This window comes from Tenrec ecaudatus, chromosome 16, assembly GCF_050624435.1.
Source record: "Tenrec ecaudatus isolate mTenEca1 chromosome 16, mTenEca1.hap1, whole genome shotgun sequence".
Taxonomy (NCBI): domain Eukaryota; kingdom Metazoa; phylum Chordata; class Mammalia; order Afrosoricida; family Tenrecidae; genus Tenrec; species Tenrec ecaudatus.
The window spans coordinates 46379763-46394475 of record NC_134545.1 but is presented as its reverse complement, the minus strand read 5'-3'; the positions used below and the strand labels follow the sequence as shown (position 1 = coordinate 46394475).

Below are 14713 nucleotides of genomic sequence, written 5' to 3'. Positions count from 1 at the left end.
GCTTATACTTGAGTCAATCCGTTTTTCTGGTTTCCCAGGTAATAATTAGGTACCTCAGCTTATATTCGGGTCGGCTTATATTTGAGTATATACGGTAACCACAATGGAAATAGTAAAACCTCAATAAAGTTAAAAAAAAAAAGAGTAAAAGCATAAAAGCCTACTAAAAGATAAAAAACAAAAGACAAGAGAACCCACAAACTAAACTCAGCATAGAAAATTACGATGAACAAAGAAACCAATAACACCATAAAACATACAGTAAAACGACAGCAATAAAATTGTTCCTATTAATAGCAGAAATTAATGTAAATGTATTAAACTCACCAGTTGAGAGAAACTAACAAAATGGATTAGAAAACAAGACTCGTTAATATGCTCCTTATAAGAAATACACTTTAGACCAAAGACAAAATAAAAATAACAGCAAAGAAATGGAGCAGCAATATTAATGTGGTAAAAAAAAATGTAAAAGCAAAAGCCATCAGGAGACAACAAAGACCATTACCTAATCATTAAAACAACAATTGAACAAGACATAACTATAACAAACATCTATGAACCCAACCCAATGAAATACCCTCAAAATACACTAAAGTCTTACACAGTTAGGGAGATGAATAGACAGTACTACAATCAGTACACCATGCTCAAGGAAAGGCAGATCAAGTGTAAAGAAAATAATCAAAGATACAGAAGAACTTAAAAACACAATCACCTTGACCTCTTACACATGTATACAGAATAGTTCACCCAATACCAGTGTAGTATACATTCTTTAACAACACAACATACATTATGTTCCAGCACACGGAACAAAAGAGATCCGATGTTATGCCACAAAGCAAGCATCAATAAATCTTAAAACACTGAGATACTACAAATCATCTTTGAAAAATCACAATGCATGATAGGATCGCTGAAGACAAATGGGTGCATAAGCAAATGTGGTGAAGAAAGCTGATGGTGCCCGGCTATCAAAAGAGATAGTGTCTGGGGTCTTAAAGGCTTGAAGGTGAACAAGCGGCCATCTAGCTCAGAAGCAAATAAGCCCACATGGAAGAAGCACACCGGCCAGTGCGATCACGAGGTGCCCAAGGGACCAGGTATAAGGCATCATGCAAAAAAAAAAAGATATAAGTGTGTGTATGTGTATATATGTGTATATGTATATATGTATGTGTATATATGTATATATATATATATATCATATTAAATGAAGGGGGAAGTGCAGAGTGGAGACCCAAGGCCCAAGTGTCGGCCAATGGAGATCCCCTCATAGAGGGGTTTAGGAGAGGAGATGGGTTAATTAGGGTGTGAGGTAGTACCGATGAAGAACACAGCTTTCCCCCAGATCCTGGATGCTTCCTCCCCCCAACTACCATGATCCGAATTCTACCTTGCAGGCCTGGATAGGGCAGAGGCTGTACACTGGTACATATGAGGGTTGGAGGTACAGGGAATCCAGGGTGGATGATACCTTCAGGACCAAGGGTGTGAGGGACGATGCTGGGAGAGTGGAGGGTGAGTGGGTTGGAAAGGGGGAACTGATTACAAGGATCCACATGTGACCTCTTCCCTGGGAGAGGGACAGCAGAGAAGGGGGGAAGGGAGACTCCGGATAGGGCAAGATATGACAAAATAACGATGTATAAATTACCAAGGGCACATGAGGGAGGGGGGAAAGGGTAGGGAGGGAAAAAAAAAAGAGGACCTGATGCAAGGGGCTTAAGTGGAGAGCAAATGCCTTGAGAATGATTGGGGCAGGGAATGTATGGATGTGCTTTATACAATTGATATATGTATATGTATGGATTGTGGTAAGAGTTGTTTGAGTCCCTAATAAAATGTAAAAGAAGAAAAGAGAAAAAAATGATTAGGGCAAAGACTGTACAGATGTGCTTTATACAATTGATGTATGTATATGTGTGAACTGTGAAAAGAATTGTATCAGCCCCAATAAGTTGTTAAAATAAAAAAAATTTAAAGAAAAAAAGAAAAATCACAATGCAATAAAATTAGAAATCAATAATAGGAAGAGCAAGCAAAAATTTACATGAAAATAAAACAATTTACTTTAAAAGCACAGTGGATGAACAAATAAAGAGTGCAATTAAAAACTCATCATAAAGGAAAGAGAATGAAATACAACATACCCAAACCTTCAGGACACAAAAAAAGCAGTACTCAGAAGACAACTGTTAGCAAACTAGTCAACCTCATAAATATAAATACTGTAGGAGACCACTAGTATAATAGAAAAAAAATCAAGAAAAATGGCTTCACACTTCAGTGGTTATGGGAGATTGGGCAGTTGGGGTGGGGGGGGGGATAAAAAGGAGTAGTAGGTGGGAAGGAAAGGGCCACACACAAGGGCAGCTTCCTCAGATACTTTCACATGTCCTGTTTCTTAACCTGGGTTTTAGTGACCTGGGATGTTTAGCCTGGGTGGCTAAACATATTCTAAAAATATTCTATATTTTTCCCTATTTATGTTATAGTGCACAATAAAAATACAAGGTTGAGATTTTTTTAAAAGATACAAAGCAAAACTACAATTTGTTACCTACCACCCACAATCCCCTCAAAAATAGCAATGATAAAAAACAATAAATGGCGCCAAGGTAGTGGGAGAGTTGGACCCCTTATCTACTGCTGGTTGCAATGTAAAATGGTACAACTATTATAGAAAATGGTATGTGTAATTCCTAAAATAACTTAGAAAAAGAGCTCTATTATGACCAAGCAATTTCACTTCTAGATATACACCTCAGGGACATAATAGAAAAGACACAGATATATGTACAACTATATTCACTACAGCACTGTTCACAGTAACAAGACAATGGAAATAACCTAATGACCAACAATGGTATACAAAATGTGGCAGTACATGCTTACAATGAAATACAGCAGAGCCTTAAAAAAATTGCCTGAAATGTCTTGTAACATGGAAAATCTGGCAGACACTATGCTGAGTAAATAAATCAATCACAAGTATTTTTATGAAATGACAAGAATTAGGTGTGTTTAGACTCACCAATATTCACTGGTGGTTACTAGAGATGGAAAGAGGCAGAAGAGGAGAATCGTTTTCTATATAGCAGTCAATTTTTGTTCGTATTAGGAAAAGTAGCGTGAAGTGTGGCTGAAACATGCATGGATAGTCCCCATTTTTACCTACATAAGATAGGCAGGATGAACATAAACCTGAGGAGAAAATTATGGGATTGGCAGTTCTGGGAGGACATGGGAGAGGAGGGGGCAGGGTAGGGGAGTGGGGAGCCAACAAATGCAGAGATAAGAGAACGAGAGCTAAAATTGATGGTGAGGAGGGTGGATAATGCCAAGTGGGGCTTGATCAAGAGCAATGCATCCGAGAGGAAATACTGAGAGCCGAATGGAGAGTGAGCTTGATGGTGAGATAGGAGGAAGGTGAAAGAAAACAGAGAGGCAAAAGCTAATTATAGAGGTATAGCTAAAGGGATGTATATATGTCAATATATTATTTTATAATGAAAGGGATAGAGGCCAATGTACATATATTTATGTGGTAGCAGATGGACTTTGGGCCCCTATTCAAGGCCTCCCTTAACACAAAAACACTTTATTCTGATAACCTGGCACTTTCATACTCACCTTCCCGATGCTGAGAACAAAATAGGTGAATAAATGAATGTGTTCAAAAGAGCAGATGGTGCCGGCTATCAAAAGATATAGTGCCTGGGGTCTTAGAGGCTTGAAATCAAACAAGCGCCCAAATAGCAGGGAAGCAAGTAAGCCCTACATGGAAGATGCACAAGCCTGTGTAATCATGAGGTATCAAAAGCATCAGGCAACAGGCACCAAATGATCCAAAAGAAACAATTATATTGAGGCGAATGAGGTGGGTTGGAGTGGAGACCCAAAGCCCATTTGTAAACAGTTGGATATCCCCCCACAGAAGTAGTGTAAGGAGGGGATGATTCAAGGTGTAGTATATAGCACCAACAAATCAGTATAATTCCTCTAGTTCCTGAATACTTCCTCCCCTCACTACCATGACCTAGGTCTACCTTACAAATATGGCTAGACCGGAGAACACACATTGGCACAAATAAGAGCTCCCAACACAGGGAATTCAGGAAAGATAAACCCCTCAGGAACAGTAATGGGAGTAGGGATATCATAAGGGTATGGGGCTGGTCAGGGAGGGGGAAAGGTAAGAAAAGGGGAACCCATCACAAGATTAGATGTATAGCCCCCCACTCTACCCCGTGAAGGGGATGCATAATGGAAATGTGGGTGAAGGGAGACAAAGGACAGTGTAACAAGAAAATAACAATAACAATATATAACTGATCAAGGATACAGGTGTTTGGGAGGGGAGGGAGGAAGGAAAAAGAGGAGTTTGTATCAAGGACTCAAGCAGAAAATGTTCTGGAAATGATGATGACAACTGCGATAGTTGATTGTGCCAGCCTGGCCGATAAACACAAGGACTGATTAAAGGACAGCGAGTAAGTGGCTCGGTGAGCCTCGCCTTGCTTGTCTCTCCTTTTTAATCATCGGACCTGCGTGTGGCTGCCTTGCTTATTCTGTGCAATTTAAAGGGTACACTACCTGTGGGATGCCTAGCCTGTGGACTGTGTCGCTGTAAGTTAAGGTCCCTGTAAGCCCACACAATTGGAATTTTCGTCTCTGGAGCTGAGGACCGACAGTTGGTAACAGTTGGTGACCTGCCTTGCTGTTTGCTGCCTGGATGTATATATAGCTCAGCTCTCTCTACAGAAAGGAACTGGCGACTTTCAAGACTTAAAGGACTGCTAGTGTCTCACTGCTTTATAATTCATAATTTAATAACTGTTAATTTCTTGTATTATCTATCTATATATAATTTAACGGTTCATTTCTTGTGTTAAATTTCTTTATAAATTTATTTATATATAATTACTAGCAATCTGGTTTTGTCTCTCTAGAGAACCCTGTCCAACACAGCAACCTATGTACAAATATGCTTGATACAATTGATGTATGGAATGCTATTAAGAGCTGTAAGAGCCCCTAATATGATAGTAGAAAAATATGCATAATCTGGCCAATGTAATTGATGACTAAGTTGTGCACAAGGAAAAGGAAATATTGGTAAACATTGTGTTATATATAATTTTTCAAAAACTACCACGATCACAAATATATAATTCTATATATGTATAAAATAAATAAGGGCTACAGTTGAAGATCCCTTCTAAAACATAACCAATAACCTCATATAATTTGTTTTCTTGGTTTGAAGACTTAAGGTCATAATCTCCTAAAACAACTCGGTCAAGTAGCCTACTATAGTTAATAAAGTTTATGTTCTACTTCCTAGCTTGGCAAGGAGTATCTAGAGTTGTAAAAGACAAGGAAGCAGCCATCAAGCTCAGAAGCATCAAAGCCCATATGGAGGAACCACATCAGTCTGCGTGATCACGAGGTGTCAATAGAATCAAGTTATCAGATATCAGGCATCAATGAACAAAAAATCAGATCACTGTGAATGAGGGGGAGGACTGTGGAGGAGGGACTCAAAGCCCCTCTGTAGGCAAAAGGACATCCCCTTACAGAAGGGTCACGGGCAGGAGACAAGCCTAGTCAGCGTACAGTATAGCATCCATGAAACATACTAGTTCTTTAATGCTTCCTTCCCCCCACTATCATGATCCCAATTCTACCTTATAAATCCGCCTAGACCAGAGTATGTACACTGAAACAGATAAGAGCTGGAAGCATAGGGAAATCCAGGACAGATAAACCCCTCAGGACCAATAATGAGAGTAGAGATAACAGGAGGGTAAGGTAAGGTAGGGAAGAAAGGGGGATCTGACCACGATGATCTACCTATCACCCCCTCCCTGGGGGACAGACAACAGAAAGTGGGTGAAGGGAAACAGTAGACAGTGTAATACATGAAAAATAATAATAAATTATAAATGATTAAGGGTTCTTGAGGGAGAGAGGAAGGGAAGGAGGGTGGGGAAAGAAGGGAAAAAGATGAGGAGCTGAAGTAGAAAGAAAATGTTTTGAGAATGATGATGGCAACAAATGTACAAATGTGCTTGACGCAATGGATGGATGGATGGATTATAAGAGTTCTACAAGCCCCCCAAAAATGATTTCAAACAAAACAAAATTTTCTAAGTAGCCATGTAAGATATAATTATTAGTCTCTATTTGCCTAAAGCAAAAAATAAAGAAGGAAACCTGAGAGTCAGAGAAGGAACTGTGCTACGGGAACTAGTATCTGAATGGACCATGGCCTCATCTCCTAGATGACCCCTCGCTACCACCACTGAATGTGCTGATCACATCACTGGACTGTGCTAGAAATGGAGAAGAACATGTTCAGAATCTCAGATTTTTTAAGCAGTCAGACTTACTGGACTCACTGGACCTAAAGGAATCCCCTAAAATGTGCCCACAAACTATTCTAACATAGAACCAAAACTATCCCTGAAGCTACTTTTTCACTAAAATATGGATTAGCTCAGAAAGCAAGAAATGTCATCCTTGACTACTACACTCGTTAAAAATATATATACATACATATATCTATCTATGGGGGCCAAGTGTGCAACAACTAAATAGATCCTGAGATAAAGGAGAAAAACTGGAGCTTTTTCTGATTATGTTAAAGTCTACTTAAAAGTGTTTGGCAAAAATATGATGAAAACATGCGGTCTCATACTTTGCTGCGAGAGTATAAATTGGTGCACCCTTTTTGGACACTGATCTGGACAAAAACAGAAGTTAGGCGTGATCAAATTGGTGCTGACTCAAAGTGCTCAGTCCTAAGCTATCCTCACAGTTGCTGTGCTGTTTCAGCCCTTGTTGCCGCTGATGGCTCCATGGTTGTCATCACTGTGACAATAAGTCTACTTAGCAACTTCCGTTTCATTGATCCTCCACCTTACCAACCATGATGTCCTTCTCCAGGACTGGTCTCTCTTGGTAACATGACCAAGTACAAGTGATAATGTCTAAAACAGATTTGTTCATTCTTCTGGTAGTATATTTTATATTCTTTAACAATGGCATATTTCAAATACATAACCTCTTCTTTGGTCTTCCTACTTATTGTTGTCCACTTTTCACATGTGCATGAAGTTATCGAAAATACTATTGCTTAGGTCAGGGTTACCTTTGTCCTCCAAGTGACATTTCTGCTCTTTCAGGTCTTTTGCAGTTACACCTAATGTATCACATCATTTCACATCTGGCCGCTGTTTTCATGAGTATTGACTGTACCTTTGATAGTTACATAATTTCATGTTCACTTGATAAATACATTAAAGGGTGGAGATTAGTCTGTCAATTAGAATTAGCCTGAAGATGTCTCCTGTGGACATGGTCTAATCATGAGGATTCTTGAAACAACTTCTTCCCTGGAGGTTGACACACTCTCTCTCTGCTTTACCTTCCTGTTGACAAGCCATCCTTCACCTTCGATGTTGACATGGAGCCATGCTGATGCTTCCACTGCCACTGGATCTACAAGACTTTCCCTCCACAGGCCTGTGATCTTCCTGCATTCAGTGTCATTGCATGTGCTGCATGAGTCTGAAGAGGAATTATAGACTAGTATCGGACATATGGGCTAATATAAGGCTTATGGACTTGGTCTGGACTGGAATGTTTTATGCTGCATAGTTACTTCTTGATATAAAGTTCTCTCTTACACACGATTATCTCTTGATTTGTTTCTCTAGTGTACCCCGTCTAAGACATCCAAGCAAAATAAAATCCTGACAACTTCAAACTTTTCTCTATTGTGTTTTTGTTTTCTTTCCATTCAGGGCTTCAAAAGTCCTCTTCGTTCTTTGGTGTGCAGATGGCAAGGCTGTATCACCTTCACAGAACAAGTTAACAGCCTTCCCACAATCCTGATGCTGTGTGTGTTCTTCAGATAGTCCATCTTTGCAGATGATCTGCTCAGCATATACAGACAGAATAAATATGATGGAATGACACAACCATGACACACACACACTTTTCCACATTTTAAACCAAACAGTAGCCCTTTGTTCTGTTTTAATGATAACTTCTTGGTCTATCTACAGTTCCAACATGAATACAGCTAAATATTCTTAAATTCTCATTCTTTACAATGTTAACTATAATTTGTCATGATCCAAAGAGTTAAATGCCTTTGCACTGTCAATAAACACAGGTAAACATCCTTTTGGTACACTCTGCTTTCAGCCCAGAGCTACCTGACATCTCCAATGTCCTCTTTTGAATCTGCTTTTCTGGCAGCTCCCTGTCAATCTACTGTTGTGAACACTTTTAGTTATTTTAAGCAAAATTTTACTTGCATGTGATAGTAATGATACTGTTTGATAATTTCTGCATTCTGTTGGGCTATCTTTCTTTGGAATGGGCAAATATTTGGATTTCTTCCAGTTGGTTAGCCAGATAACTGTCTTCAAAATTTCTTAGCACAGATAAGCAAGTACCTCTAGCTCTTCTTCAGTTTTTCTGAAATTACCCATTGGTATTTAGTCAGTTCCTGGAGTCATGTTTTTCAATACGGCCCTCCCTCTGCATAGCTTGGACTTCTTCATTTAGTATCACTGATATTGAAGTGGCATACACCTTATAAACTGTACTAGAGAAACACTTGCACATGTGCACATGGCCACAAGAATATACATACAAGCATGTTTAGTAAAGTAGGTTTTGACCCAGCAAAAAAATATTGGAGATAAACTAAATGTCCATCTCTATGAAGGAGAATGAATAAATTGTTTTATAATATGATAGTCATTAGATAAATGTGAGCAACATATCGATCAACATGAACAAGTTTACTTTAAAAAAAGTTGAGTAAAAAATGATAGAGAACGATGCGTCATTTATGGAAAACCTAAACGGACACACAATGGAAAATTCATGTACTAAGCACTGCAGGAAAAAGATGGAACATTCTATTCCTGTAAAGATTTACAGTCTTATGGATCATCAAGTAAGCAGTAAAGTCTCTGTGACTAAACATAAGCACTCATGGTCAGAAATGATAGAAATTTTAAAATGCGCATAAAGGTGACTAAAAATAATCTTCCTTCTACCATAAAAACAGAACAACAGTCTTGGAAACTCACGATTCCTTCGGTCACAGGGAACTGAAATCGACTCGACGGCAGTGAGAAGTGTAAAAGGTACAAGGGCACACTAAATTCGGAATCATTACCTCCAGAGAAAAAAACAAGGACCAAAAGGGGGCTTTTCAAGCCTTTAAAAACAAAATACTGAGGGAGGGTGCCTAAAAAGAATTTTATTGATTCACTGTCAAGTTCTTTTGCCACTATAGAACATAATGTGCTTAGGAAACTTCTCTCTATAATGTACATGAATGACAACTCAGTAAGCACTAACCCCAAGACAGAGCCTTGAAAAGAAAGTGGAATCAGTAAAGATATAAACAGAAAACACTGGAAGTTAGTAGAATAAGCAATGGTATATCGAGGGAACTGATAGTTAAGTTGAAACAAAATGTGTATACATTGTTGAATGTAAAACTGATGATCTGCTCTGTAAACCTTCACATAAATCAAAACAAAGTTTGTTTGTTTTTTAAATAGACAAAAGTAGATTAGAAAGGATGAATTAGTCCCCAATGAGAAGTAATGGTACATATTCTGTTTTGTTTTCAGCTGTTTATATGAAGTCTTATGAACTTATTTTTTGAATAAAAACCCAGGCACTCTCTGGGAACACAATTTCTTTTTTTTTTTTTTTGAACACAATTTCTTATGACAAAACACAACAAACTCAGCTGAACAATTCACAATATAATTTGATGGCAAGGTAATAAGAGTTCTAAACCAAAACAAATATAGTAAACTGAAGAAATTCATTATCCCCGTACATACCAAACCTGCTTTTCTTGTTTTCAATCTTGTTGAATAGAATTCATCTACTGTAGTTGTTAGATGTAGTAGTAGTAGTAGTTAGAAATCCATATCCAATCCATCCCCCCCAATCATACAATTTTACCTCGTAAAAACAATGAAAATCTATTCTCTATTCATTAGCTACCCTAGTTCTGACCACTATCGTGTCTTCCTGAAATTTTTACAAATCACTTACATGCCTGGTTCCTTTGTCTCTGTCCCGAGATTCCCATGCAATTGCTATTCTTCAGCCAAAATATTTACAAAGTGAAAATCATGAAAGTTCTCGGTTTACCACTTTCCGTTTTTTAATTAGATACTTTTATTGCGTGCTCTTACAGTTCTAATCACAATCCATACATTCATCCATTGTGTCAAGCACATTAGTACACATGTTGCCATCCATCATTTTCAAAGCGCTTTCTTTATACTTGAGCCCTTGATATCAGCTCATTTTCCCCTCCCTCCCTCTTAAACCCTTGATAAACTATAAATTATAATTTTCTTATCTTATATCATCCACTGCCTCCCTTTGTTTACAACTTTCCATGGCTTCTCACTGTGCCCAGAAGATGCAAACTCCTCCAAGAGGCTTGCAAAATGTATTAAGAAATGGCTCTGCGCAAATGCTTTGAGGATGAGGGCAAAGAATGTACAGATGTGCTTTACACAATTGATGTATGTATGGATTGTGGTAAGAGTTGTATGAGCCCCTAATAAAATGTTTTAAAAGAAAAAGAAATGGCTCTGCATACCTCTCTGTAGGAGCAGCTCTCAGCGTTCTCACAAAATTCACTCCTGTAACTCCACAACAAGCCACACAAACTCTTGCTAGTTATCTGAATGCAATGTGCTCTCTGTTCTGTTTATGTCAGACTGCTTCAATCTCTATATTTCATTAAGCGATTTTATCATAATACTGCTTCCTTAGCTGAATTTTTAAACATTTTATTGTGATTAAGTGGGGTTATATAATATGTCATCATTTTGGGGGGAAAGAGATGGGATTTATTTCTGTACTTAAAATTTTATTTTTTTTTAACCTTAAAATTTTATTTTATCGAGGGCTTTACCACTCTTTCCTGCCCCCCCCCCCCTCTGATTTTCTTTTTCCTGTCCTTGTTTTTTTAATCATTTTATTAGGGGCGCATACAACTCTTATCACGACCCATACATACATCAATTATGTAAAGCACGTTTGTACATTCATTGCCCTCATCATTCTCAAAACATCTGCCTCCACCCAAGGCCCTGGCATCAGCTCATTTTTTCCCTTCCCTCCCCGCTCCCCCCTTCCCTCATGAACCCCTGAATATTTATAAATTACTTTGTCATATCTTGCACTGTTGAGTTCTTACAGCTCCTATCACAATCCATACATATATCCATTGTGTCAAGCACATCTGTATATATGTAGCCATTATCATTTTCAAAACATTTTCTATTTGTGCCCTTGGTATCAGCTCAATTTTTTCCCTCCCTCCCCCACTCTCCCTTCCCCATGAACCCTTGATAATTTATAAATTTTTTCATGTCTTATACAATCTGCTGGCTCCCTTGACCCACTTCTCAGTTGTCTGTCCCCCTTGGAGGGAGCCATACATTAATCACTGTGATCTGTGTCCCCCTTACTTCCCTTCCCTTACCCTCCTAGTTTCACTACTCCCCTTATTGGTCCTGAGGGGTTTATCTGTCCTGGATTCCCTGTGCATCCAGGTCTTATCTGTACTAGTGTATATCCTCTGCCTAGCCAGATTTTTAAGTAGAATTGGGGTCATGATGGTGGTGGGGGAGCATTAAAGAACTAGAGTAAAGTTGGGTGTTTCACCAGTGCTATACTGTACTGCGACAGGCTCGTCTCTTCCTTGTGACCCTTGTAAGGAGATGTTCAACTGACTACTGATGGCTTTGGGTCTCCCCTGCCCTCACCCTCATTCACATCGATGTGACTTTGTTTTGTCTTTGATGTCTGGTACCTGGTCCCATCAATATCTCATAATTACACGGGCTGATATGCTTCCTCCATGTGGGCTTTGTTGCTTATCAGCTAGATGGCTGCTTATTTATCTTCAAGCCTGGGCACCAACAGCGTTCTTTACCACATTTGCTTATGCACCCATTTTGTCTTCAAGAATAATGTCAGGGAAGTTGAGCATCACAGTGCCAGGGACAGGGAAGACCAAGTGACCTAAAATTGATGTTCTCTGGTTTTTTATATGTTTTATACATGTTCTATATATTGTATACATATTTCCTCTACCTAGAACACTTTGCCCATGTCTCTTTCTTTCCCTCTCATATTTTCTGGGATAATTCACTTAGTTCATGTCATCTCCTCCAATAAGTCTTCCTTTACACCTCTTATCAAGTTCAGAATCAGGTTTCCTTCAATGGTTTCTAGTTTCCTAGATCTCCCTCTGCCAGGGCTTTGTTTTATTTTTTAAAGTATGTTAAGTAGCCTAAGGGCAAGGACAGTGGTCGTTTGATGATCACTGTGACCCTAGGACCTGCTACATACTAAACAGTTTACATTTATCAAAGGAATTAATATTTTAAACCAGAAACCAATTAAATAAAAATAAAGGTATAATCTTATCAGAATTATGATCATGTAATATAGGCATAAATAGAAAAAAACCTAGTAAATGTGTACATGTTTAGATCTACAAATCTAATGTTTTATGCCCACACCTCACTTATCAATAAGGCTCTGTTCCAAAAACCGGATTGTTAGGGGAAAACTGGCATTATGCAATAATGGAAAATGATGACAAGGGATCACCAATTAGAAAATAACCATATCATTACGTATCTGCCAATTTGATCACCACCTAACTGCCAGATTGCATAATTATATAGCTGACAAACCACTGAGAATCACGGTCCAATCAATTTGATACTACCCTCAGCCATTATAACCATCGCTGCTTCTACTTACATTGCTACCAGACGCACATCATTAATAAACAAAATATCCAGATAGTAGAGTTTTACTATTGCAAATAAAAAAGTCAGGTTATGAGACAGTTGATAAGTGAAGATTAGGTAAATATTCCATTTTATTGGGAATTTTATATAACATCATATATTTCTTTCCCAGTTAATAAATCATCCTACATAAGCACACACAAAAAAACTTGATAAATTACTCATCCTACTGTTCTTTGCCATTTACAAAAATCAATTTCAGTTCTAAAGATTAAAAAAATAAAACACACTTTGGAGTCCATTCTGACCCATGTGACCCAATGCGTGTCAGAGTAGACTGCTCCATGTGGTTGTCAATTGCTAAGGACTTTCAGAAACAGACTGGCTAAGTCTTTCTTTTGGGAGCAACTGGGTGAACTGAACCACTAAGCTTTCCATTAGTAATTGAACACAACCATTTGTGGCACCCTGGGCTAGTATAAATATAAAGAGTAGATTTTTTATTTCATCAGTTGACAGTGACAGGAGATAATTACTAGTAAGCTACAGAAACATAAAAATAAAAGGCTAGAAAAATTAAATTATCATATAAAATATGATACAACTAACAAAATTAAAGATATGTTAATAGAATTGTGTCAGAGAGCAGAATGTTTCAAACTGTAGAACACTTTGACATATGACTCTCCAGTCCCAGTATATTTGAGTTTTTAAGCACTGATATATAAACTTTGATTATTAATTCCCTTATAGCTTTGCAAATAAAGCAGTCATATATTAATGGATGATCTGGAGAAAAAGAAATAAAATGCTTGGAAAAAATAATTGTTACTTTTTCATATACACAAAATTTGTCTACTTAAAATTTTCCTTATTGACAAAAACTTTCCCATGACACAATTCTATTAACATATCCTTAATTTTGTTAGTTGTATCATATTTTATATGATAATTTACTTTTTCTAGCTTTTTTTTTTTATGTTTCTGTAGCTTACTAGTAATTATCTCCTGTCACTGTCGACTGATGAAACAAAATATCTACCTTTTATATTTATACTAGCCCAGGGTGCCACAAATGGTTGTGTTCATTTTCTACAGAAAGGACGTTTTTTGTCCTTAAGGCTATGAAATCTCAAAATACAGATCCCTTTTCATATAAACATTGTCTGAATAGAATGATCAGAGATGTCATGTAATACATGTTTTGTAGACTTGAAGAATGCTCTTACCTGGAAGATTACCCTTTGAAATAGTATCTGTATCCAAATTGTAGGTGTCCTGGAGGCGCAACAAAGCTTTAGCTGCCCCAACCTGATCTTCATCATTAGGGAAGTATTGTCTCTGAATGGTTAGGTTAGAAATAAAGCCTTGAAATAGAAAAGAAAAAGAAAGGACTTCTAGATTTTCAATAGTCTTCATAAGGATTTTTCAAAATCTATTTTATAATATTCTTCTACCACATTATGAAAGTTGCACATTCTTGGCAAGAAAAATTAAATATACTAAATGATACTTGACATACTTGCTCAACTTCCTACAACTTTTCTGTGTCAGTAGTTGAGGTCTTAATATAAGCTATATCTGCATTAGTAAATCCCAACTAGCATAATTTTTTATTATTATAATTAGAATTATAAGTAATTCTAATTTTACAAAGAATAGCAAGAAAATAAAGTTCTTCTAAGCTTGAAAAATTATCATATTCATGGATTAGAAAATTATACTGTTAGCAAATTATAGGTTTAATTACCATAGATGATAAATAAAATCTATACTCTTAAATAAAGTTTGCTTCTTTAATAATAACACATTATGTAATAGTAAATGTATATGAGGGAGGGGGTGGTGGAAGATTAAAAAAAAGTAAATGT

At 37.4% G+C, this 14713-nt stretch overlaps 1 protein-coding gene across 2 annotated transcripts in view; it reads right to left on the bottom strand.

Moving 5' to 3' along the window:
- Positions 1–14713, bottom strand: part of P4HA1 (prolyl 4-hydroxylase subunit alpha 1) — a 92333-nt gene that overhangs the window by 53633 nt on the left and 23987 nt on the right. For both annotated transcript variants that reach the window (XM_075535028.1, XM_075535027.1), the window contains exon 5: positions 14072–14209. In XM_075535028.1, coding sequence (XP_075391143.1) covers positions 14072–14209 — 138 coding nt within the window. The remainder of the gene's footprint in view (positions 1–14071; positions 14210–14713) is intronic.